The sequence below is a fragment of the Megascapheus bottae genome, chromosome 20 (assembly GCF_031878675.1).
Source record: "Megascapheus bottae isolate mThoBot1 chromosome 20, mThoBot2.hap1, whole genome shotgun sequence".
In the NCBI taxonomy this organism is placed as follows: domain Eukaryota; kingdom Metazoa; phylum Chordata; class Mammalia; order Rodentia; family Geomyidae; genus Megascapheus; species Megascapheus bottae.
This window is the reverse complement of record NC_143528.1, coordinates 43761076-43788472: the sequence shown is the minus strand read 5'-3', so window position 1 is coordinate 43788472 and position 27397 is coordinate 43761076. Positions and strand designations below refer to the sequence as shown.

Here is a 27397-nt window from a genome sequence, read left to right as displayed (position 1 = left end):
TTACAATAAAAAACCAGTACAATGTTAATACTAATATATAATATCTAGACGATAGCAAGATCCATGCAGTTTCTTCTTTCATATTAAATAATATGCCCAGCAAAACCCATAGTCCATGTCTCTTAGGCAATGTCTACATATATGTGTACATTTTTTAAAAAATGTACAGAATACAACTATTTAGCTGGCTACATATCTAATAAACAAGGTAATTTACAGTCACGAAGACATAAGTTTAACCCCAAAGACATCTAACCTTTTGTAATCATTTGTTCTCTCTTAAAACCAAGTCATTCCTCTTGTTCACTAGCCAATTGTTTACCTGTTGAGCATCAGATCAAATTTCAAGCACAAAGTCCACAAAGTCCATTGTTTATGTTCCCACTGCACATACACTTAATGATAAAGTCTGTTTTTCCTAAGTGCTGATCTGCTTGCTCTCCTGGAGTAAAGAATTTATTATAAATAGCTTGTTTCTACCATCTTACATACGAGGCTCTCAATAAAGAGCCTGGGTTTTGCACATAGCAAAGACAGTGCAACTCAAAAGAGAACTTATACTTTTTCAAAAGCAAAAGTTGTTTTATTTCTCCACAAATATGACAACTCTTTTGGAGCCCAAAATAGTAACATGTGGTTCATTTAAGCCAATTGGTTTAATATATTTTCAGCTACGTGCTGCTAACCCCATAACTGAAAGTCTTTTTCCTAATCAAATCTATTAGTGAGATTTTGAATAGGAATATTAAATCCCTTTGAATCTCAGTGAGCTGTCAGTGAGTTATAATCTAGGTTATACAGTTAGTCTTTCTACACTAACAGGACAAAGTGAGTCACAAAATTTTTAGAAACTGAGGAAACTCAAAAACAAGGTAGGCAAGGGAGACATCTGGTGGAAGTAAAATGTAAGGCCCTCTGAACACAGTAAATGACTAAAAAATCCTTTCCACTGTAAAATGGTTGCCTTTCCCTTCTTTTGCCAGTCTTCAGGCTTGAACTCAGGGCTTTTTCACCGTACCTGAGCTTTTTATTTATTTATTTATTTTCCTGAAGGATAGTGTTCTGCCACTTGAGTCACAGCTCCACTTCTGGCTTTTTAGTGGTTAGCTGAAGGAAACAGTCTTACAGACTTTTCTGCTGGCACTGGCTCCTAATCACAATCCTCATATCCTCAGCCTCCTGACTAGCTAGGATTACAGGTGTGAACCACTGGGCTAACAGCAGTGTTTCTTGTTAGAGTATGAATACCTTAAGATTAAAAACTGAAAAACAAACAAATGCAGCAGTTTACATTTGAGGCTTTTAAACTTTCCCATTTTCCTGTTTCAAAGTACACAGATCCTCATATAAGAATCCTGTTTCAGTAGTGTCCACATAGATCATATTTTTCCCATATCAGTACTTTTTCCTTCCAAAAATTCATGGATAATTTATAAGAATAAAATACAGATAGTGTTATAAAATTTTTGTGCAAATTTCATGGAAATAAAAATTCAATAACCAAATTAATGCCCTTGAATTATCAGAGAATGGGTGGGCCTGGGAACTCACACACATAAATCTTTCTGTCTCACCAAATGTGAGTCTTAGGAGTAGACTCCTCCTCAACTGCTGAGAAAAACTATCCACAGCATGAAGTCTGATTATACTCCTGAAGCCTAAGAGGCCACTTACTTGAAGCCTTTAGGATTCCAGAGAGGCACTCATCATTACTGAGTATCTTTTTGCTTCCAGTATCTGCTAGTAGATAGAGACACAACAGAGAAAAAGACCTGTGGATCCTGTCTTCAGAGGCTCACAGCTGCTGTTGCTGCTGCTCCTGCTGCTGCTGCCTCCTCCTCCTCCTCCCTTCTTCCTTCTTCTTCCCTCCTTCTTCTTCTTTCTTCTTCTCCTCCTCCCTTCTTCCTTTTCCTCCTCCTTCTCCTTCTTCTCCATCTTCTCCTTCTCCTTCTTCTCTTGAACTCTGGGCCTGGGTGCTGTCCCTGAGCTCTTTATCTCAAGGCTATCGCTCTACCACTTGAGCCACAGCAACACTGCTGGTTTTCTGGTGGCTCATTGGACTTTTTATGCCTGGGCTGGTTTTGAACTGTGACCTTCAGATTTCAGCCTCCTGAACAGTTAGGATTACAGGCTTGAGCCTCCAGCACCTGGCTTGAGGCTCACAGCTTCTTGAATCTTCTGTCATCTAGCCTGCTACCGACACCACCTGCTGGATGAAGTCTGGGCCTATCCATTCTGCTTCTGTTATGGGCTTCTGTTCAGGTCATCACTCTCATTTATTCTAATCTCCCTAAGAAGATATTCTACTAAGAAAGTACCCATTATTATTTATTATTACTCTGCTGTAAGCATGTGACTTCTGGCCTTGAGTCAGACGTTTTCAAATCCCAGCATCATTGCTGAGGATTAAGTATGATCCTCCAGCTAACACCATCTTTCCTAGACAGGTAGATCCATAGACACACCACACATATACAATCTTAAAACTGTTAATCCTGGATTACAGGAAAGCAAAAACCACCAGAAGCTTTGGCTGTTTTTATTTGGTTTGGTTATGATACTAGGCATAGAACCAATGAAACAAGTGTTTTATAGCTGAGATATATCCCAGTGGAAATTGCTGTAGTCTACTTTCCTGGTATTATTTTATAGGAAAATTGATTACAAGAAATCTAATTTTACCATATCTTAAAATAAGAAGGGAATTTAGCAAATTTTTTGGCTCTAACACTTCATTATTAGGTGAAAAAAAATAAGAGCCAGAAAATAAACAAGATACAAGGACACTGGAATTCTGGCCCCTTTTCTCATTTTGCTCCATGCCCAACAACCAACCTAATCAGGATAAGAAATGGGTCTATTTATGACCTTTCTATCATAGAGCCTAAGCAAACCTGCCTAACACAAACCTCAAAAGGCCTTTAATAAAGGGACTAATTGTTGAACCCTGATTAGTCTGTGTACTTCCCCAAATAGTTAAGGTGTTGCCTGGAAAACACAATGTTTTATGGATTTAGAAAGAATGAAAGGTATGAAATACAACTGCAATTAAGTGAAAACAGTAAGACACTAGAAGCTGAACTTCCTGGCAGCTAAAGCACAAAGTCATCAGGAATAAGATATCTCCACTAGTGTATACCAGTAAAAACTAACACATTTCTTACTCAAGAAAAGCAGCATATAGTTCATAAGATCCAAATGTGTTTCTAGCAGATATCTGCCAGATAACACACAACTTGGTGTGTGCCCTGTGGAGGGGAAGAGTCTCTTCTTACCATAATTTCACCCACAACCAGGTGAGGAGAACCTGGAACAAATCCCACATGAGGCCTTTTAAGATGGAAATTTATGTTTAACAACATATTCCCTTTTCCTATAACTCCTACCTTTTCCTAAAAGAAACTGTAATCTTAGGAAAATCCATTGTTTATATCTATTATATCTAGGTATTCCCTGCAAAATGGAAAAGAAAGGATACAGAGTAGATGGATGACTGACTTGTAGGTTCTAGTTGGAGATCTTGAGTACAGAACTGTCTTCATCACAAAAAGTACACATGGGGCCTCGAGTTTGGCCTAGTGGTAGAGTGCTTGCCTAGCATGCACAAAAACCCAGGTTCAATTCTTCAGTATCACATACATAGAGAAAAGCCAGAAGTGGTGCTGAGGTTCAAGTGGTAGAGTCCTATCCTTGAGAAAGTCCAAGTACAGTGCTCAGGCCAAGCCCTGAGCTCAAGCTAAAGACTGGCAAAAAAAAAAAAAAAAAAAAAAAAAAAAAAAAAAAAAAAGCACACATAGGTCTTGCAACAAATTACTTGATTCAATTAATAAGCACTGAATTCCAACTTCTCACAAGGTGCTAGGTCAGGCCCAAGGGAAATGACAGTTCCAAGCTAATGGCCTCAGGGCTGACAGAGCTAAAGAGAATGTTAGTGGCCCAGTCTAGGGACTCACAGATGGATTCCTTAAGCATGAAGGAGCTGAGGGATCAACACTGTGAGCACCATAAGGCATCCAAACAAATATGAAGTGCTATACCCACTGCCTTGCCACATGGTGGAAACCAAGTGTTGGTATGAACAACTAGCAGTACTAGTGCTTGCAGAACAGGACTGAGCAGAGCCCTGAGTGCAAACATGTGGGACGCCGTTCACAGAGGAGTGTATGGTGGCAACAAAAGCAGAAGTGAGCCAGACTTTGTCTCCTAAAGCCTTTCAGAAGCTACTATCCAATGAGTTACTTGGTCCTAGAAATTTAAAATCAAAGTGAAGGACTTGATGTACTACTTTGGAAAGTGGAGCAATGTGACCTTTTCTTCTGTTCCATCTTTAGTCTTCATGTTCTTTTTTTTTTTTTAAGTCAGTCATGGGGCTTGAACTCTGAGCTTGGGCACTGTCCTTGAGCTCTTCAGCTCAAGGCTACTGGCCTTCCCCTGGGCCTGGGAGCTGTCTCTGAGCTCTTCAGCTAAAGGCTACCACCCTACCCTTAGAGCCTCAGCCCCACTTCCCATTTTCTAGTGGTTAATTCGTGTTAAGAGTCTCAGGTTCTTTAGTGCCAGGGATGGCTTTGAACCAAGATCCTCAGATCTCAGCCTCCTGAGTAGCAAAGATTATAGGCATGAGCCACCACATCTAGCTTAGTCTTCATATTCTTTACCTAAAATTGTAACGGAAAATATTCAGCACTGATTTCCACCTGACTCTTGGAAATAGTTGGAAAGAATTGGATGTCCTGGGCTCTGCCTCAACCTTTCATGGACTCCTACAGACCCCCTGAGACCCTGTGACCCCAGCAGCACTAGGAGTAGGGTTCACCGGAGCATGCAACTCCCCTCCAGGATGTTTGCAGTTGAGTAATCTGAATAGTCCTTCATTTTAGAAAATAGATACAAGCAAACAGAGGCAATTCTATCTTTTCCCTAACTGTATTTTAAATGTCCTTAAATGGCTCAATACATGGGATTAATAATGGACACACAGTTAAATGAACAGGTACCTTAAAAAAAAAAACAAATCAAAACATTTAGAGATGTATTCAAAGCTGACACAGAAAGTTCCCAGCCCAAATGTGAGGGTCCAGGGAAACAATCTCAAGAAACAACCTTTGTAGGAGAAATATTTGTCTCCACTAATCTCTTAAGATTTTCACCCAACTATAGTCTCAAAAATGATTAGCTTGGGAAAAGCTGTTTGTTTACAACAAAGTAAGTAAGGTTTTCTTAAGCAGAGTCCCTCACTCAGGTTGTCATGTGTTCAAGAGAACAAGACCAAATACCATATGTACAGAGAACAAAACTAAGCACCAACTGTGTACAATAGCATGTAAGACAATTGCACACAAGTGTGTGCCAGCTTACATGAATGATTCTGAAGAGTCCCAGAAGCATAGCAAATACCTTCAAAAGTGAAGTCAATTGAAGCTGTGGCTCAAGTGATGGAATATTAGCCTTGGGCAAAAAAGCTCAGGAAAGTACCTCGGCCCTACATTCAAGCCCCAGAATCAGTGCATGTGCACTTGCACACACACATGTGTGCATGCATGCAACCCACACACAACCAACACTGAGATTCCAGCTAACTCCAGGAAGGTTGGCCAGTAATAACAAATGCTGGTGTGGATGTGGGAAAAGTTTAATAAACTATTGGGGGGAATATAAATTACTACTACCACTCTGGAAGGTACTATAGAGATTTCTCAAAGAACAAAACATTGAACTACCTTATGATCTAGTGATACCACTCCTGACTATCTACCCAGAAGGTTACAAGTCAAAACACAGAAAAGACACTTGCATGTCATGTCCATGCTTATTGCATTATTCACAACAGCAAAGTTACAGAAACAGCTCAGATACCCTGCAATAGATGAGTGGATCAAGAAAATACGGTACATAAACACAATGAAATTAAAATTAAGAATGATGACTGTGACCTACTGCAAGGAAATGGATGGACCTAGAACAAATGTTAAGTGAGGTAAACAAGGCTCATAGACAAACAGCACGTTTTCTCTCACATGTGGAAGCTAGATCTAAAATACAACTATGTATGGTAACATGTAAAGGTCTCAAAACATTTACGCACAAACTGATTAAAGGAGGATATACTTAATAGTGTATCAGAATAATTCATGTAAGTTGTCATTTATTTATATGCAACTGTCCTACAGCTATTGTACACAGTTGGTGCTTAGTTTGAATATAGTTGGTGTTTGGTCCTTCCCTGTTGTACTCATGACAACCTATGCGAGGGACTCTGCATATAAATGTACAAGAATGATTCAAAGAGAGTCCCAGTGGTACAGCAAACAGGAGAGAAATCAAAAGGCTTAACTCCTCAACTAATACATTACCTATCAAAACAAATACCAAGAAAAAGAAACATATCTTGGTGGGAGAGGAAGACATAGAGGGGGAATAGGAATGGAGGGAAGGGTAAGTAAATATAGTCATTATGTAACGAGGGTAGAGACGTGAGGGATAAAACAAAGTAAGGGGTGACATAGGCTGAGAAGCACTGTACTTACAACTTGACTTATGGAATTGCAATAAGAACAATAACAATGATAATAAATGCAAAATGTTTAATAAATTATGTATAGCTTTAATAAATATTAACATAATCAGTTTCTAATTCTAAAAAAGTACACAAATGAGAACTGTTTATATGCACATCATATGAATGACTGTATACAGGAGCAAGAAAATGGGCCAGGTGCCAGTGGCTCATGCCTGTAATCCTAACTACTCAAGAGACTGAGATCTGAGGATCACAGTTCAAAGTCAGCCCGGCACAAAAGTCTGTGAGACTATTATCTCCATTTAATCCCAGAAAACCGGAAGTAGCACTGTGGCTAAAGTGGTAGAGCAGTAGCCTTGAGCTGAAGAGCTTAGGGACAGTGCCCAGGTCCAGAGTTCAAGCCCCAGGACAAACAATCAAACAAACAAAAACAAAGGAAGGAAGGAAGGAAGGAAGGAAGGAAGGGAGGGAGGGAGGGAGGGAGGGAGGGAGGGAGGGAGGGAGGGAGGGAGGGAGGGAGGTAAAAAGCAAGAGAATGGTTTAAATGTATATAGTGGCACATGAGAACCAGTTGGGTATGACAGCACAAGAACATGTAAATCAGTTAAGTGCATAAAATGGTACATGAAAGCTAACTACACAGAAGCATATGAATAATAGGCAACTTTCATGCAATAGCATATTAATGAAAGCTACAGCACAGGGAGTCAAATATGTACCACAGCACCTAAGCCAACTGCACACTCATCTCTAGGTAAGTGAACTGGCCCATAAGTTCAGTAACCACCTACATGAATGCATCAGACAGCCAACTGCATAATAACAGTGTATAAACAAACCCAACCTATTTTCTTAAGCCTATAAATACACAACAAAATACATTCACCAAAATGTCTTTATGAGGCTACAGTTAAACTTTTCCATTAACTAAGCTATTTAATGATTGTATTCCAAAGATTTTCAATGGTGCTTGAAAAGATGAATACATTATACCATTATTAACTCACTAAGGTGGGAGAACTAAATTAAAACCGCTGGTTTTGTTGGTTTCTGGTCCTTTAATGCGCAAGCCAGAAATACCTGTATACTAGAAAACCACATTTTCTTTCTTTTTTTGTCGGTCCTGGAGCTTGAACTCTGGGCCTGGGCCCTGTCCCTGAGCTCTTCACTCAAGACTAGAGCTCTACCACTTGAGCCACAGTACTACTTCCAGTTTTCTATCAGTTTTTTTAGTTATGTTTTTATAATAATTTTAATGGCTGTAAAATATGTAACAGTATATCGTGTGATGGCTATATGATATGTACTTACTTAATTCCTTTCACTATATTTAGATGGCCACTTATAATGTAGAAGATAATGATTTATCTGTAAAGACAATCACTTTCCCTCCCACTGAATTGTCTACCTTCTGGGTCACCAGCACTGACAGCATTCTCAGAACTTGTGCAGTTGGGCTCTGGCTCACAGGGGACATAACCCTCAGGAGGCAAACTTACAGTATAGAGCCGTTGTTTAGGGTGAATCTTAATGTCACCATCTGTGAAGAAAAAAAGGAGAAAACATGCATTGGTAAATAATACATTATGTAACTAGACATATATTTGATCGGATTATGCCAGTATCATTTCCAATGAAATTTCATAAAGACTCAATAAAACCAAACCATGATCATAAGTACTTATTTTCATAACTTTTTGGCAGAACAGTGAATCAGCCACATATATCAGCCAAAAAAAAGTAAATATATAAGGTTATTTAATTTCACATTAGGTTACTTATAATGTAAACTTTCGGGTTTTCATAATGTGATGTAAAAAACATAGACAGACATAAAAATGTCAGTGGGGCTGGGAGTTTGGCCTAGTGGTAGAGTGCTTGCCTAGCATGCACAAAGACTGGGTTCAATTCCTTGGTACCACATGCATAGAAAAAGCCAGAAGTGGTGCTGTGGTTCAATTGGTAGAGCTCTAGCCTTGAGAAAGCCAAGGACAGTGCTCAGGCCTCAAGTTTAAGCCCCAGGACTGGCGAAAAATGTCTTAGTGGAATCATGCTATAAGTACTATAATTTACACAGATTGTACTTTTTTGTTGCTATCACTTAAAATTAAATATGATAAAATAATAGAATACACAGTATTTAATTCTTCACATTCTTTTAATGGCTGCATGTATTCCATGCTATGGGAACACTGTGATTTCTAATTTAACTACTGTATGTGGACACTAGCTTTGTGCTTTCCTGACCAGGCTGATTTCTAACTGTGACCCTCAGATCTCAGTCCCTTCAGTAGCTAGGATTGTAGGTACCACTGGCACCAGGCTTCCTTCAGTTAAACCCTTAGAAATGTAAATGCTTGTTTGAAGGGTAAAACCTTTTTCTGGCTTTTTATAAAGGTAACCGAAAGAAGAATGCTTTCTCCTATACCCTTTAATACTGAGTAGTATCAATATTTAGTTATTATTTTCATTTAAAATGGCAAAGTGATTCTTATATGTGACAAACACATATGCATATCTTAGTTTGCTACAGAATAACCAGTATTTTATTTGAAACATGTAATGGCAAAGATAAAATGAAATCACTAGTACATATTAAAAATGTGTTTTAAAATATTTAAGTGTAAAATGTTAAATGTGAAAATCTTGAAGCATTTTCAGCTTCCTCTGCTATGAATATATCTCACTTTCTTAAAGCTAAGTTGCCAGAATTCTCTTTCTTACATTAATCTTATTCATGACAGTACTCATAATCAATTACTATGTCACTCTCTGGTAGAATCAATGGCAGATGGAGCCAAGCTTCTAAGTATAACTATCCCTATTGTGTAATATCAACATTTGATCATTTTTCAAAGAATATTTTTAGATGCTTTTAATTGGCTAAATCTTTCTTAATAAGAAAGTTACATAGAACTTAAAAAATGTCATTGTTCACTTAATTATTGGGATGAGGACCGAAGACATCATGAAAGTGAAGAACGTAAGGACTCATGAAATGGAAAACATTGACTCACTTAGGAAAAAACATTCAAAATGTAACATGCCAGACAGTCCTTGCTGGTGAGAAATCACATGCTGATGTTACCACTGGCCTAGGCTCTCAAAATGCAAGGACAATACTGTCACAGTCAAACATGTTCTCTATGATGGTAGAAAAATATCACCCAGAGTCTGTAAGCAAAAGTGACCACATAGTGTGTTATAACTTGCAGTTCTAACTTTCTGTATTCTTTTGGGTAAAATATGGTTTGTTAAGATGACATTGTTTCTTCCAAAAAGTTGGTTGGAACATCTCTTGCTGATATATAACCAAGAAAAAGACGATTTACAGTTTATGGAGTAGTCAGGAGCCATTTGCTTGTCTGCTTCATCATCTTCACCATTAATATAGAACATGCAGCATAGATCTCTGAACATAGATCCCTGAGACTGTTAATCTTCCAGGGGTAAAGGTGGAAATGTACAGAAGTCAGGTGGGTATCTATTGTCTGATAAAAGTTGCAAGCATTCATACCTCCAGAGAAATACACAGGAAAACGGGTGAAGATAGAAGTCACAAAATGTAAGGATTGACTTTGAGCAGCATTATTTGCGTGGAAGCAGTTACCACCCAGGCTGACTTAATACTTCAAACTCACCTAGAATTAGAATCACAACCCACTTGCTCACTTTCTATTCTTTCCAGTTGCAGTTCCAGGGGTCCCCTCTTCTGTTTATGTCCACACAAACAGCTCTTTCTTGCTGGTAACTTCCAAGAACTAAGGACTGTGTAGCCTTCACTAACTATGGGCCACTCTGTGGCAGTCAATAGCTGAAGAGAATCCCTGCATGAAAACCAAGTTCAGGACTGCAGGCATCTTGTCATCCTTGTTGCTGCCTGAAAACATACTTGCTCTCATTTCTTTGCAGGTACCTTTGTCTAGCAAAGTCTTTGCAAGGTCCTTATTTCATCATAAAAATTCATCAAGTTCCACAAGTACCTACCCACCATAACAGCTATAACTTTAACCTTCAAAAGACAAAGCGTCCTCCAACCTGCTCCTGGCCTAAGCCAGCCTGTTCCTTTTCTAAGAGTCAGCACTCTGGCAGCCCCATTAACCGCCAGCAAGGCACTTTTGTCTTAGTCATAGTGTCTTCTGCACTTTAAAAAACTACAAAAGCAATTGCTTCTTTATGTGATCAACAGTTAACTGCATTACCATTTCTTTTTAACCAATTTTTGACTTCAGTGCTCTCCCCAATCCTCTCTACTCCTAGTGTAAGACTTTTGTTTTGCTGAAACACACAGACTATCCCCTTGGTGAGAGTATATAGTTAGTCAAATCCTTACTTCTACAGGCATGAACATACCATCACTTGGCTCCTTTCATACTTTTCTTTTTTGGTAGTACAACTGCCCATTGCAACACATATAAGCCACACAAATAACTTCCCACCTCTGTTCCAGATATATGGCTTATTTCCTAAAAAGCAGCACATGCCTTTGTGTGCTATGGATTCTTACAGAACCATCAGTGAACTTGCAAACAAGCGAACATAGTGCTACTTCTTTTTTGCTTTGCTTTGGCAAATCAAGTGACACACTCATGGCCTCTTGCCTTTTGCACTTCGATTATGTATCTTGGTGGTCTATGAAGAAAATCACATGCCTGTTGATGACTACATATGCTTCTAGGGACTTATGTACATACCAGTGGAAAGTTAAGATTTTTCACTATTTTTTCACTGGTCGATTACCTTCATCCTAGACCATAGCCTGGATTCAGCCAGCACAGAGAACCAAGATCCCAGCTGTACACAGGACCAAAGCCACACTTCTAGCTTTACCCAGCTTCAAGGACGCCCCCTTCTAGAGATAGCACCAAGTACACCATGCTCCCTTCTAGAGACAGCACAATGTACACTTTCTGCTAAGGTCAGCACCAAGGACAGCACTCACTGACTAACCACCAAGGACAGTTCCCTGTGTTGACATAAGGTCAGTCAGGACTTGACCCCACAGACCAGATCTTCTGAAGGGACAAAGGGAAAACAAATAGATGGGTGTATACATAACCTACAAAGCAAGGTGGTGACCTGACAATAGCAGCAGAGGATGTACATCACCTCATGGAACAGATTGTGTGAGAAAGTGTGCAGGTCCAGTTAGAATTCAAAATCTAAGTGGTATTATCTTAGGCATGTATGTTGCCACAGGAAAACATCACTTTCACAATCTAGGTTCCTACAGTTATTTTTCTACTAGAACTGTCCTTGAATAGCCTAGAATGTCTCCCCACATCACCACAGTCCAATCTCTTCCTCCAAAAACAACTTGCAAACGCAACAAGAAAAACACAAAACAAAACAAAAAACTAGTGCATGTCTGAGAATACTAGCTTCCCTGATCAAGTTAGCTCTTTTATTCATCAGAGCTTGTGTGTAGAAAGACACTTGCTCCATGAATTAAACTGTCAAGACTTTTGCAAAATTCACTCAACAAGCCAGGAACCAGTGGCTCACAATCTTAGTTATTTAGGAGACTGAGATGGGGAGAATCATGGTGTGAGGACAGACCAGGCATATATAACCTTTCCCAATCCACTGCTGGGAAAAGTGGTAAACACCTTCATACTGAAGGAGGAATGGACAAACTAAGAAATTCCCTCTAGGCCCACCTTGTTCTGGGAAGTGAAAACTTTAGGGTCCAGTGGTCATGGTAAACATCTATTCCAGGAACACAATTAATGTACATAAATTCCAGTAACTGGCCTGTTTACAGGGTCCAGCGGTCACCAGGACCCAACAGTTAGTCATCTACACCCAAAACAATCAGAAATATACTTATGAATCAACCTAAATGTCAAACTAAATGTTATCCAATCATGAGCCTGAGCTGTAATTTGTTTTTACATGATTATAAAAGCTGTGTAAAATCTTTGCTCGGGACCTCTCAGCGTCACTGGCCATGAGTGCATGGAGGTCCGGGTTTGAACTCGTAATAAACGACCCTTGCCCCTTTGCTTTGGCCTTGGCCTCTGGTGGTTCTTTCGGGGTCCCAGGAGTTCGGGTACAACAATACCAGTTGCATGGGAGACTGGGACTCTATCTCAATGGGAAGAAGTTGTATGTGGTGGCTCATGGCTGTGACCAGGCACGGAGAAAGGCCTTATTTTTATAAACGGCCAGTGAAAAAAATGGATTGGAGGTATGGCTTCATGGTAGAACATCTTATCTATTAAGTATGAAGGCCTGAGTAAAAAACAAAAAACAAAATAAACAAAGGTGAGGTATACCTAGCTCTTCAGGAGGCTGGGTCTGAACTATGGTTCAAAGCAAGCCAATTAACACCAAAAAGCTGAAAGTAGAGTTGTGACTCATGTAGAATAAAATCTTAATGAAAAGCTAAGGAACAGTGCCAAGACCCTGAATTTAAATCACAGTACTAGCAACAAAAAACAAACAAATGGACATTCAATAAAGAGAAACCACAGGCTTAAAGAACAGATTACTGGGGAAAACCTGATCTTGTAATCTACAACCTTACGTGACAGACAACCTTACCTGTCAGATGATGAACATGCTTGTGTTTTACTTTCTCAGAGGTGACTTTCTTAGGCGGTGTTTCTGAAGTCACAATTTTCAGTGTCTCTTTTTCTTGCCCACTTGGAATATTAGGGAAAAGTCTCTTCAGCACTTTTTCAACAAACACTATAAAGGATAACAGGAGAAAGAATAGCTTGCTGAATTTATTTAAATCATATATGGCTTTCATTTAAAACCTGATAGCAACTGGCCTTCCCAACGGTTATCGTTCTACAAAGAACTTCTAGACACAGACTGTCAGGTCATCACCCAAACACTGCCCAGTAGACCTCCAGGAACCTGTTCCTGATAACCTGATAACCTTCCCTATAGTCTCCACTGCACAGTAAACCCTCCAGGTCTACCTCCTTCAAGGATGCATACACTCTGGTGCCTCCTGGCTTTCTTTGATCACTGCCTTATAGATAGCTAGGCTTGAGCTGGTAAAGTACATTCTAGGGTACACCAGCACTGTACTGACTATAGCAAAGGGTTTATCTCCCCTTGAATTTCTCCTCTAGTGTAGTTCATAAGCATTACAGGGAAGACATTGGCCCTGGGTACTAGAAACTGAGTAGCCTGGATAGCCTATGAATAGGCTATGGAGTTCCTACCTCCATGTGTGAGACAAACTTTCTGAGGATACCAGCAGATTACGGTCAGTCAACACCCTTTATTGTCTTTTTTGAACTGAGCTGACAGACAACTTAGTCAAGGACATAATTTTGTGCAGTTTACATGGCTTTAGCATGTAGGACACATTACAGTTGAGTTTACATTCTGCTTTTACTAGAGGATTACTAATGAGTAAATATTTCCATCCTCACTTAAGTGTGGTTTATAAACAGGTATGATTTTAAAACAGCATACTAGAAAAGGAGAAAGGTTAATAAAAGGAGAGCTTTTTTTAATCATCATTAAATAAAAAAGATAAATAAATAGCTGCCAAGTTCTGTAGTAGAAATTAGAATGCCTAGTACAAGTGCCTTAGTACATTCATGAAAATAGTAGAAGAGGTAGATTTAGTATAACCTTAGATAATATAATTATTTGTGATATGAAATCTGACTAGATATACTGAGATCGGCTTATAGGTGAATTGGAGAATTCCATGGCTTTATACAGAAACATTCTACCTAAAAACATAGATGCTTCCTAATTCTATCATATTATCAAATATTTGTGTTAGAAGTAACTACCTCAATGTATGTTTCAGCTGTAAAGAATACAATGAAAGGTTATTTTTTAAAAAGAAAGAAAATTAAAGGCTCTTTCCTGATTGTCAAAAGTTCCACTGGTTTATCGGCTCTCTATGAAAAACTTACATAGTACTCAGCAAGAGTGAAAACAAGTTAGCACTAGTATTACGAACAGAGCCACTTCTAAATGAGTCTCCATAGCACAGTGGCTCCAGATGAATAAGAAGCCACCTTTCAGATGGAATTAAAAAAAAAAACCCTCTAGCTAAGTAGAAAATGTGACTTGCACTGATTATCACACATAAGACAAAAGGACTGATGAGGCCCTAAAAATGAGATTTCCCATTCACTATTTTAAATTTTCATTGTGTAAGACCATACCATATAAGCTGACTCCCATATAAGCTAGTGAGATGAGCAGATTCCAAGATGACCTCTTGTAGAATGAACCTCAGAGCAGGAGAAAATATCTTAGGCTATGGGAAGTGACAGGCTGCCTGGACAAGATTTCTGAAAATGTACTGTGTGCTCAAAAATGTATTCAAAAGGAGGCTTCAAATTTTCAAATAAAAACCAAATTGTCACGCTGGACAACTGTGGTTCACATCTATAATCCCAGCTAGGCAGGAGACTGATATCAGATTGAAGTTCCAAGCCAGGGGGGGCACACAATTAACCAACAAAAAGCTAAAAGTAGAGTTCTAGTTCAAGCCTTGAGCAAAAAAGGTAAGTATGTGAGACCCTAAGTTCAAGCCCCAGTATGAGCATACACACATGTATACACACTCACACACACACACACCCCAAAACTATCACTGTGTATTTTCTTTAAATGTGAAGAAAACAAAATCTTACTCCAAACAAACATGGTGACAACTTCTATAGGAAACAAAAGGCAAATATTCTTCATTACAAGCTATCAATGATTAAGAAATTTTCACAAAGTAGAACAAATTCTAAGTGAAAACTGTAATCAGCCACTCTATTTCATGAAGAAGGGGGAAGCACAAGGCTTACAATATTTGCTGAACAGCAACAGTGAATCCAACCATCTAGCTAAAATCACATCTACTCTAGAGCTTTCTGCATCTGCGGCCTGAAAATATTAAAATACTATGGAAAAACACTAGAATATGGTTCAGACCAGGCAATTCTTGTGGCTGAGCAGCATTCCAGAAAAGGATTCCAAATAAAACCAGAAAACAATCACAGAAGAGAATAAGCAAGTCAAGGCCTTAGGAGGCAAATTATCTGACAACAGACTTTATTTCGATAAAAGAGCCATGCTTAAAAGAAAAAATAACTGGTGGCTAACCTGAGGATGGAGGTTTGAATCCAACACAGGCAAAAAAGTCTGTGAAACTCATCTCCAATTAACCACCAGAAAGCCAAAAGTATAGACGTGGCTCAAGTAGTAGCACACTGACCTTGAGCAAAAATTCCTGAAAGATAGCACTCAGGCCCTGAGTTCAAGCCATAGTGCCAGCACAAAAATAAATTTAGGAAGGAAGAAGGGAGAGAGGAAAGGAGGGAGGGTCAGAAATAACCATAAAAGCAGTATGTGCTGATGTATTGACCACTGACAAACATTTCTTTGGTAAACACAACCAAAATGAAATAGACTACTCTGGAAATCATAATTACTGCATCTACCTAGAGACTTTTCTCAGAAGATATAGAAAGTAATCTCAACACCACATCCCGCAGGACCTAAAAATCAAGAGACAACTTGCCAGCACAGCTTGTAAATGCCAAGGCACTTCCCAAGGCCTTTTGGATTTTCAGCTCACTATCTTTGTTTTCTCCTACAGAACTGGTTCTAGAGATGATTGCAACTTGTCTTGAGTTTTAGGACAAGTGGTTCCTCCCTCCAGGATAGCCCTGGTGTCCAGGTCACACAAGACTCCAAAGGTACTACTCAGTGGAAGGAAATTTTCTGGGGCTTCTGTTCCTTTCTCCTGCCCCCCCAACACACACACAGACATACAGACACAGACACAGACACAGACACAGACAGACACACACACACACACACACACACACACACACACACACACACTTTCTCTCATTGCCTTTCTATTCTACTTCCTCTGTATGGTCTGTGAGTCTCTTCACCTGACTTCCTGATCTTCTTTCTACATGTTCTGCTTGCTTCATCATCTCATGTTTTCTCACATTATTTTTTTAACTATTTCTTCCTAACGTGAAATCATTTCCAGCCCGCCTAACTTGAAACTTCTACTTCTAACAACTTACAGACACATCTCAAAGTCCTCTACCAGACGGTAAACAAACAGGACTGCACTCACCTTTTCTACCTCAAATCTCATACTTTAAGGCAAGTACCTATTGGTATTGTTGGACTGGAGACCCCAACCCACACTGCAGCCCACATCTTTGTCTGGACCCCTCTGTCGAACCTACCTGCTAAGCTCAATTGCGGGTTTTGCTACCTACCCTGCCACACACTTCCTTTCAACTTTCTAGCAGTATAATTTTGGACATATAAAAAGCTCCTGCTTACCTAACTTCAGAAGTGTTCCCAGGTCAATTCTGTATGTTGTCAGACTGTCCAGCTCTGGCATGACATGCTAGTACAGTGCCAGCTTGCCTCGTCTGCTTTAGATCTCACTTTACCCAGTCTTCATTCTCATCCTTGTCCTTAAACTAGCATCTGCTCTCTCATGTCCTAAGTCCTTGTAATCTGAAGACTTTTAAAGATTATTAAAAAGTAAATACTTGGTAAAATCTTCCGAATTTGAGTTTGTCTGATATTTTCTTATGATTTGACTGAGGTTATTTTATTTATTTACTTACTTATTTTGTATTGGTCCTAGGGCTCAAACTCGGGGCCTTGGTGCTGTCCTGAGGGGTTTTTTTTTGTTGTTTTTTTTTTGTTGTTTTGTTTTCTCAAGACGAGCATTCTACCTACTGAGCCATAGCTCCACTTTTTGGTGTTTAATTAGAGATAAGAATCTCATGGACTTTCCTGCCTGAGCTTCTTTGAACTGCAATCCTCAGGCTCTTTAGTAGCTAGGATTACAGATATGAGCCACCAGTGCCTGGCAAGATTTTGGGCAAACCATGACAGATGTAGGACTCTTTTCAGCGTATCACATCAGGTATCTAAGGTACATATTTTTTTCCTTTCTGCTGACATTAATCACCACATGCTGAAGTGAAATTTACTTGTTTCTTCTTACAATGTTACAAATCTTTGGACTAGCTCAGTTGTTGCAGAAAGGCAGAGATAGAATGATGAGATTCAAGGTCAGTCCAGCCAGAAAGTTAGTGAGACTAACCCCCCCCCCAAAAAAAAAAAACAGGTGGAAAGGTCTGGGTGAATCATGCCTGTAATCCTAGCTACCAAGGAAGCTGAGATCTGGTGATGGTTCAAAGCCAGTCCAGGCAGGAAAGTCCATGAGACTCTCTCTCATCAGTTAACCACCAAAAACCCAGAATTGGAACTGTGGCTCAGTTGGTACAGTGCTAGCCTTGAGCACAAAAGCTGAGGGACAGGGCGTATGTCTAAAAGTTCAAGCCCCAGCCCTAACACACATATAAAAAAAGCCAAATGTGGTGATGCATAATTGTAATTTCAGCTATATGGAAGGTGGAGGTAGGAGGGTAAAAGGATCATGATTCCAGATTAGCCCCTACCTGAAAAGTAAAATAAAATAAAAAGGGCGAGGCTAGTGGTTCAAATGGCAAATCAAATGTTAAGGCCCTGATTTTAAACCCTAGTACCACCATATGTGGAAGCTAGAACTAATTTATGAATGTACAGGTAAACACAACAGAGTTGTATGTAAGTATACACAATGTATTAACTGAAAAAGGGATTTGCAAGGGACAATTCAAATGGTGCAATTCCTTAGCAAAACTAACTCACAGTACAGCAAAATAAACACCAGGAAATTGTTACTTTAAAGGCGGGAAGATGTCAAGGGCATCGATATATATGAATAAAGAGAGGAAGAGGAAGTGGAGGAAGAATGTAGTTATGATATTCAATGCGTATCCTAGGAAATTAAGAAAAGTGAGGAGGAGGTTGAAGTGGAAGGGAAGGGAGACAAAGAAGAAAGGATGATATCCAAAATGAAATTAAGATGCATTAACTGATTTGTGCTACTACTAAACATAATAAAAATGCAATTTAAAAAATATTACTATTTTTCCTTTGCAAATATCTTTGGTGAGAAACTCTGAGGACAACTCCTCTTCCTCCTCAATTTTATCTACTCTTTTTAGCATATATGGCTATGGCATGTCTGGTGATTTTGAAGGTGATTTTGCTTCTCTCGTTCCCATGTGGGAAAATAATCCCATTTATTTATGAATCATTATGATTACTTTGTGAACTTTTGAATATTTCATTTATTCTGAGTCATTTTCACAATATTTTGTTGCTCAATTTTAACCAATGCTGGTCGATTACCTTCATCCTAGACACTGCTTCCCTTTCCTTCTGTAAGACATAGATGCATCTGGCTGCACAAGATGTCACAGCTTGTACTGCATTTTCTCTGCCATACCAAGAGCACCCTGTTTAGTGTCTAGATTGGGGGACAGTTACTCACTGTTACTGCTGCTATCTATTCAACATAAATCTAATTTTGTCCATCCTTTGCTTAATAATCACTAACTACTATGCAGAAATGAGCTTTGGGAGCAGAGGAATGTCTTGGCCATCCATAACCACAAGTTAGAAATCTGAGCACAGAGCCATCACAGATGGCTAGGTGCCTAAGAATGGCCCATACACACCATGCCAAACCCCATTCAGACAGTAAGATGACAAAACTGATATGCAGAATAATGAACTGGTCATGACAAAGAATCATGCAATAACTTAAAAATAGTGCTTGGCCAAGCACCTGTGACTCACTGTAATCTTAGCTATTGAGGGGACTGAGATCTGAGAATCGCAATTTAAAGCCAACTTAGACAGGAAAGCCTGAGACTTTTTTGGCAGCGGTGGTGGTGGTTGTGGGGCTTGAACTCTGGGTCTGGGCACTGTCCCAGTTCAAGACTACTGTTCTACCCCTGAGCCTCAGCACCACTTCTGGATTTCTAGTGGTTAATTGGAGGTGAGTCTCACTGATTTTAGCGCCCGGGCTGGCCTTGAACTGCGATCCTCAGATCTCAGGCTCCTGAGTAACTAGGACTACAGTTGTGAGCCACTGCGCCTGGCTGAAACTTTTTTTTTTTAAGAAAAATCTCTTGTTTTCATTTTCTGGAGTTCCTTTCTATAAATATTATTTTATATGATCAAAGGCACAGAGGTATTGTGCCTTCATGTTTCTACCATAAGAATATTCTCCTTTGAAAATTATTTCAAATAAGCTATTTCAGCAATCCAGACAGAACCCATCAGGGGTCTGATTTATCAGCCTATCAGTACTGCCTCCATAGAACACGTGTCTTTTAACTTCCCTATCCATCCATACCATTACCCACAGCTTAGTCACTGCTTCAGTGCAAACTTGTCATCTGACATCTCCAATCCATGTCTTACCCCTACTCTAGGACAAAATAACCCATTCAGGCTACATTGTCCACCAAGAAAGCCATACTTCCTCTGATGCAGGGCTTCTGGCACCTAGGGGAAACCTCCTGGCAGCCATCCTCTGGGTGGAAATTGGAAATACAGTGTCTTCGTATAACTTCCCAAGATATCCCCCTCCCCCTCCCGTGGAGTCCTGAAACCATAACTACTGCTAAACTATACCATGTTTCCTCCTATCCATACATATCTGTGATAAAGTTTAATTTACGGTTTTTTTTTTTAAAGGAATATTCTCCTTTGGAATCTTGAAGATTCTTATCTCCAATTACCACCAAACAGACAAGTGAAGCTGTGGTTCAAGAAGTAGAGCAATAACCTTGCCCCCGCAAAACTCAGGGACAATGCCCGGGTCCTGAGCTCCAGCCCCAGGACTGGCAAATAATGATAATAATAATAATGATAAAGTAGTGCTCAAAGTCTTAAGTAAATGTAAATAAAATTTAAGTATAAAAGTTTTAAGGCTTTAAAATTTAAATCACAAGTTTTCATATGGAGGATGAGTGGGAAGAATTACATATAAATTCAGATGTGCAGTTATTTAATCACATGTAAACAGAATAAACAAGAGAACATATTACACTATTCAAACAGCATTGATTTTAGCATCTTGTAAACCCAAGTGGCTGAGTTCTACCTTATAATAGTGGTTTACACCCTCACAAGCACATCTCTGGCATCTGACCACTTCCCTATAACAGGAACATGTTCCCTAAGTGGAATGCTCAAAAAGTTCATCCCTGCCCATCCTATTGCTACATTAGTACATAAAAATAAACACTTAATAAACAGCTCCTTTTTGACAGGAATCAAGGCGTGACATTGTGAATAAATATTGGCAGATGGTGGTTTTATGTTATACTAACCATGGCCATACATTATTTATAAAGTAAGCCATCAACAGGCACAAGTGCAGATGGTCTCAAGTAGACGTCAAACAGATATCTCATTAGAAAGTGAAAGTTTTGTCTTTAAAAAGAGTTTTCATAAATATTAGCACAATCTAATCCCAATACTTGCAGATCTAAAATAATTTTACTGATATACATGTCTAAATATTTTTATTACTACAATATAAAGTATGAAGTACTTTCAGAAAAAAATTACCTTTTAAAAGGAAAGCTTAAAAAGAAAACTAAATACAATCAAGTTCTACCAACTAATTGCTGAAAAATGCATTGATAAACTCCACTTCATTCTTGTACTTGAGATTACAAGGTGAATCCTAAACCTGGAATAAGATTTTGGGGAATATATCACCACTTGAACCTACTAACTGAAAAATTATGCAATGAAGCAAAATAAACATTTGATGTCCTGCCATCATTCATCTCTTTCTTCCCCTATAATCGTTAAGAACCAGAGCAAGGTAAATAGTCACACGTACATTTTGCAATGGTTAGGGACCACTGTAAACAGAAAGTCCTAATATTTTCTTTTTTTTTTTTTTTTTTTTTTTTGCCAGTCATGGGCTTGAGCTCAGGGCCTGAGCACTGTCCTTGGACTTTCTCAAGGTTAGAGCTCTACCACTTGAGCCTCAGCACCATTTCTGGCTTTTTTCTATGTATGTGGTACCGAGGAATCGAACCCGGGTCTTCGTGCATGCAAGGCAAGCACTTTAACCACTAGGCCAAACTCCCGGCCCCCTAATATTTTCTTAAGGGAGATCAATCCCTGCAATGGCTAACGACCATGGTAAACAGACAGCCCCTAGTATATGCACAAGGGGAATGTAACCATAGTGCATCCATACAGGCACAAAGAGCCTATTGATGTAAGATGAAAAGGACTACTTACTGTCACTAAGTGTTCATGCTGTCAATTTAAGAAATAACCATTTTAGACCAAAACATTGCAGAATCACTTTCATCTTCACTGCTATCTTCAAATCTCTGATTTGAGTAAGATAATTAACCTTATAAGCTGATTAATCATTTCCTACGATAGAAAAAATCTGCATGCATGCATGCGTGTGTTGATCTTGGGGTTTGAACCCAGAACCTGAACACTGTCCCTGAATTTTTTGATCAAGGTTAGCACTTTATCACTTGAGCCACAACTCTACTTGCAGCTTTTCTGTTTTTTGTTTTTTGTTTTTTAATAGTGTATTATCAAGAACAGTCTCACGGACTTACCTTCCTGGGATGACTCTACCAACATTCTTAGATCTCTGACCTCTGAATGGCTAGGAATTTATCTTCTCAATTCATTTTATGATTGATTTAAAAAGAATGTAAATGAAGGCGGGATTTTTTTTCAGGATGCTAGGACAAAGTATGAACATTCATAACAGAGTAAGTGTAATTTCTTTAAATGTCTGTTATTTGGGGCTATTAAAATATTTTTGACCTGGTGCTACTTGTCTTTCTCTTTAATTTCTAATGTGCTTAAAAACAAAACACTAACTATAAAAACAGAGCTGAGTGATCTGATCCTGGAAATCAGGCTTTTGTCACGGTACCCAACCCTTAAAGGACCAATAAAAAGTTTTTAGTAGTTATAGCAAGGACTCCAACAACTCCAGCAGAAATCTTAGACTAGCCTGCCTTCTCATTTTTCTCACATCTCATTGGTATACTCCTCTCCCAAAAGTGGGAACAAGTTTCAACTCGAAACTCTAAGATTTTGCAGTCATTGGAACTAAAATGGGTATCTCGGGCCCATAGAAGAGAACAGGCTGTAGGAAGAGAAATAGTCACCAAGGAGATTAAGCATTTGGAAATGATTAAAAAAAAAATCTGAATGAAGAAAAATGAGTTCAAACTAATGTTTTAATATTAATAAAATTATATAAGGGAATTAAGTTTTTGGTGGGGTTTTTTTGCCAGTCCTGTGGCTTGAATTCTGGGCCTGGACACTGTGCTTGGACACTTTCTGCTCAAGGTTAGCACTCTGCCACTTGAACTACAGCACCACTTCTGGCTTTGTTTGTGTATATAGTACCAAGGAATCGAACCCAGGGCTTCGTGTATAACAGGCAAGCACTCTACCACTAGGCTATGCTAAAGGAGGGAATTAAGTTATTTTGATGTAATTTTCAGAAACAGCTGGCACCTACGGAAGCCAAATAAAATTATAATCTCTCAGCTGGGTGCTGATGGCTTACACATGTAATTCTAACTACTCAAGAGGCTGAGATTTTAGGACTGCAGTTAGAAGCCAATCTGAGAAGGAAAATCTGTGAAGGAAAGTCTCTTATCTCCAATTAACTCATAAAAAAAGCCAGATTTGGTGCTATAGCTCCGTGCTATAGTTCAGGGTCAGTACTCAGGCCCAGAGTTCAAGTCTCAGGACTGGCAACAAAAAACAAACAACAACAGAAAAACAACACAGTACAATCTTTCAGGAAGGCATTCTGAGGAAATTGTTTTTATTTCACTTTATTGTTGTTACTTTTTAATTAGCATACATTAATTATACACAGGGGTTTATTATTACATTTGCATATACTGTATACAAATGTATCCTGATCAATCTCATCCACTTCTCTCTCCCCAATTAACTCCCCCTTCTTAAAACAATTTTGGAAAGTTTCACTGATGTATTTTCAAATAAACTTGGTTGATTATATTCAGCATCATTTACCTTTTATTTAATTTTATCCCCAAAATGCACCAGGTTATTTAAACTTTGCCTATAATCTAAAAATAAAGGAATAAATTGATGGATTCTTTTTTTTTTGGTGGCAATCCTGCGGCTTGAACTCGGGGCCTGGACACTGTTCTTGGGCTTTCTCAAGGTTAGAATTCCACCACTTGAGCCACAACACCATTTCTGGCTTTTTTCTATGCATGTGGTACCGAGGAATCGAACCTGGGTCTTTGTGCATGCTAGGCAAGCAATCTACCACAAGGCCAAACTCCCTGCCCTAGATATTCATTTTTTTACTAAACTTTTAGTACTTAAATATTTCAAACATACCTTGTTCTTTTTTTTTTTTCCTTTTTGCCCTTCTTGGGGCTTGAACTCAGGTCCTGAGCACTGTCCTTGGGCTTTTTCCTCAAGGCTAGTACTTTGCCACTTGAGCCACAGCACCACTTCTGGCTTTTTTAATGTATGTGGTACCGAGGAATCGAATTTGGGTCTTAAGGCATGCTAGGCAAGCCTTCTACCACTAGGCCAAACTCCTGGCCCCATACCTTGTCCTTTTACTCAGAACTTTTTCCAGGCATTTATTGTATCACACATGAGCAAGCATGTACAGACAAGTGCACACCCATACCCATCCATACAGCTCTGAGTAACAAAGCTTTAGGAATACTAGAACCAGCACCACAGAAAGTGCCAATTCCATTCTATATGATGCTGGCCACAATTTGCTACCTCAGGTACACAGAAATAACAGAAGAACCTAGGGACACTAAGGGAGAAGCTTAGCAAGGACACTGCTAGTTAATGTCATCTGAAGAGAGTCCCAAAGCAAAGATCTGTGGCTGTAATTTCCCCAATCTACCTGCTACATATGTATCCTGGCCTATTCTCCAGACTTTCCAAAGGGCATACACAAAAGGAAGGCCAAGCCTGGCCCCTGGAAGAAGTGGTCACAGGAATGAGGTCTTATAAACAGGCAATTAAGCCACAATTGTTCTTCAACCTGATCATCTCCCTGGGCAGCCCTCCACCCGCCTCCCATAGGCTGTGTCCCAACCAAGAGAAGAGTGACTCCAAGCACAGGCTTTGATGTCTTCACTAGAGAAGACAGCTAGAAGGAGGTGAAGAGTAGCTTCAAATATTCATCTACTGTTTCTTACGACACCAGCAGGCTGGAATGACTGTTCCCATGTGAGGCTGGATGGCAAGGGTGGCACAGTAATACTACAAGGTCTACTGCTACCTACTGTACAGCCCACAGCACCAAAAATGGGTCTGTGTCCAATAATTAGTGAGTCTTGAGAGGCAGAAGTGGGGCAGGATCACAGGCACTCTTCCTACTACAGAGCCCAGCCGCACATCTAATTTTATGCTTTCAACAATAAAGCTACATCTAAGAGAAGTAAAAAGGTATATATTTTCTACATTTCTCCATGACATAGTCTGCTTCTTCTAACTGTGGGTGTCTAAGCAATGGGCTTGGAAGTGGAAAGGAAGTGACAGGAGTGCTCAACTGAGCAGACACTAGATACAAACAAGTCATTCATTCCCACAGTTAACTGAACAGCTACTGAAGCCAGCACAACAGGAGGTAATATCAGAATACAAATGAAGCAAGGCTCCTTTCTCAAAGAACAGATAGCCTCCAAGTGAGCTGCATCCCCTAAAAGCTTTTCCATCCCACTGTGGCAGACTGCTATTCATAGCCCTGAGCTACCATGTAGTTATATGTAAGACATCCATCAATCTCCCCAACTAGAATGGAAACCATGTGAACCACATTAGAGACTTGGTACGCTTTGATTTTCTTCAGTCTGGAGGCAATTCATTGTCAGACTTTGTATTGTGGCTCTTAAGAGGCCTAAGAGATTCTCCAGCACTGTTCAGATGTTTTTCTTGGCATAAAATGGAACACAAGTAAACATTTTTTTTGTTTCTTTATTTTTACTGCTCAGAAATAAAACATTCTTCCCCATAGTACTAGAGAGTTTACTACAAATTGTACCACAGAAATTGGTATGTTAGCAGGAAACTTTCAGAAGCAATCTACTAACAGGAAAAAAGTAAAAAGAATCACAAAATCTTAGAGTCACTCCTTCAGATTGTCCCCCTACCTATCCCAAGCTTTCTGTGCAGGCATAGATGATGACTTGTTGTGATTTTCACTGACCTGTTATTGTGAGGTACTCAAAGACACTGAGTCCCAGAGCTGGGAAGAGATGATGTGGACTCTGAGTAGGTTCACTCAGGTAGCCAGTAAGATTTTAGGGTGGTGGGTATTTTCTTTGTGTAGGGTTTTGTTGGCTATGGAGACTGGACCTAAGGCCTCCTCCATGGAAAGAATCTGAACAAGAGGTAATGCAAGAAGAGGAAGAGCAGTCAACCCAGAACAAAGGACATGACTTTTGGGCCAATTCTACAAACCTTCACAAGTACGTAAATCAACAGAGTACCCACTCTTGTCTAGTAAAAGGTTATAAAAAGTTTTGATATTAATTAAAATATGTTAATGTCCACTTTGAAGCCTAACATCAGACTGTTCCATTACTATTAAGTCATTTCTAAGATGAGATTATCTGGAGGGTTTTTTTTGTTGTTGTTGTTTTTTACAGCCAAGGTACAGGTCAGAACTTCCTGGGCCTTAGAAAAGAAGAAGCCTTAGGACAGTTCTTCTAAGCAGGAAAACACAGAATGGGGACTACAGTAATTCTCCATTTTCTGGCTTATCAAAATTTGTTCTATTAAAAAATACTACCTGCATTTGTCAAAAGCCTTCCACTTTATAAAACAGAAGCACGTTTATAAACAAAAAGACGACTAGCCATGGAGAACTACTCCTAGAAACTGGTCACACATCTCGAGGCCCGCCAGAGGCCACGGGAGCAACCGAGGCACTCGTCCTGGGCCTCCAGCCCCAGAACCCCGAGGGTTCCCCTGCGCCCTCAGCGCCAACCGTTCCCTCAGACGCCCGCACCGACCCGGCTCCTCTCGTCCCCTGGACGACCGCAGAGAGCCCGGCTCCTCTCGTCCCCTCCAAGCCTCAGGACTGCCCTGTGGCCCCTCAGTGCCCATGGTGACACCAGTCGTGCCCGCGTCCCCCGCCTACCGTCCCTCCGCGTGGACATCCCGGATTTGGCCGCGACGCCGCGGTCCCTGCGCCGGAGCTCGCGGCGAAGGCACTTCCTGGTTCCGCCCGCCGAGGCCCGCCCCCAACAGCAGCAGCGTCCAATCCGGACCCGACGGCCTAGGCACGCCCACAACAGCAGCAGCGTCCAATCCAGACCCGACTCCCTTGCCGAGGGTGTCAATTATCCTCGTTCTAGCTTTGGGTTGGCTAAAACCGAGTTTGGGCGGGTCCTCAGCCTGAGTGACCGGTCTGGTCTGGGCGAGCGCCCGCGGTTAGAGCCTGCGAGCTCAGCTTGGGGTGGAGGCCGCACGACCAGCGGCGCTGTGTGGCTGGCCGGGGAGACGCAGAGTGGGGACAAGACCGAGGTGGGACTTTTGCAGGCGCGGGAATGCTCTGTTGCGGGAAGGAGAGAGGGCCAGAGGCTTGAGGGGCCCAGGCACCACTGTCGGTCCTAACTTCCCCTCCCCGCATCACCCCTGAAGGGCCCCAGGGCACGAAGCTAGCGCCCACCGCCAGCGCCCCCACCTCTCTAGACACCCGCGGGCTTTCTTCCTTCCCAGACCAAACCTTGGCTCGCTGACCCCAAGTCCTCACCCTCGGTTTCTCAAAAATCGAATGGCGAACTTTCTGCATGGTGGAGATGCTTCTGCGGTGAACTGTCCAATGAGTGAGAAGCAAGACAAACAGAATTGCAAGGACGATAAGGTGCAGTTCCCAACATCCCAAGGATAGCGCTTTGGAGGACACACACGCACACACACACACGCACGCACACGCACACACGCACGCACACACACACACATGCACACACGCACGCACACAACGCACGC

The 27397-nt window shown here is 40.3% G+C and overlaps 1 protein-coding gene across 3 annotated transcripts in view; it reads right to left on the bottom strand.

Moving 5' to 3' along the window:
• Positions 1 to 26624, bottom strand: part of Erich1 (glutamate rich 1) — a 61550-nt gene extending 34926 nt beyond the window's left edge. For all 3 annotated transcript variants that reach the window (XM_090353715.1, XM_090353713.1, XM_090353714.1), the window contains exons 1-3: positions 26547 to 26624; positions 13064 to 13210; positions 7926 to 8057 (exon numbers count right to left, since the gene is read on the bottom strand). In XM_090353715.1, the coding sequence (XP_090209841.1) occupies positions 7926 to 8057; positions 13064 to 13210; positions 26547 to 26565 (298 nt within the window). In that variant the 5' untranslated portion in view covers positions 26566 to 26624. The remainder of the gene's footprint in view (positions 1 to 7925; positions 8058 to 13063; positions 13211 to 26546) is intronic.
• Positions 26625 to 27397: the final 773 nt, after the last annotated feature.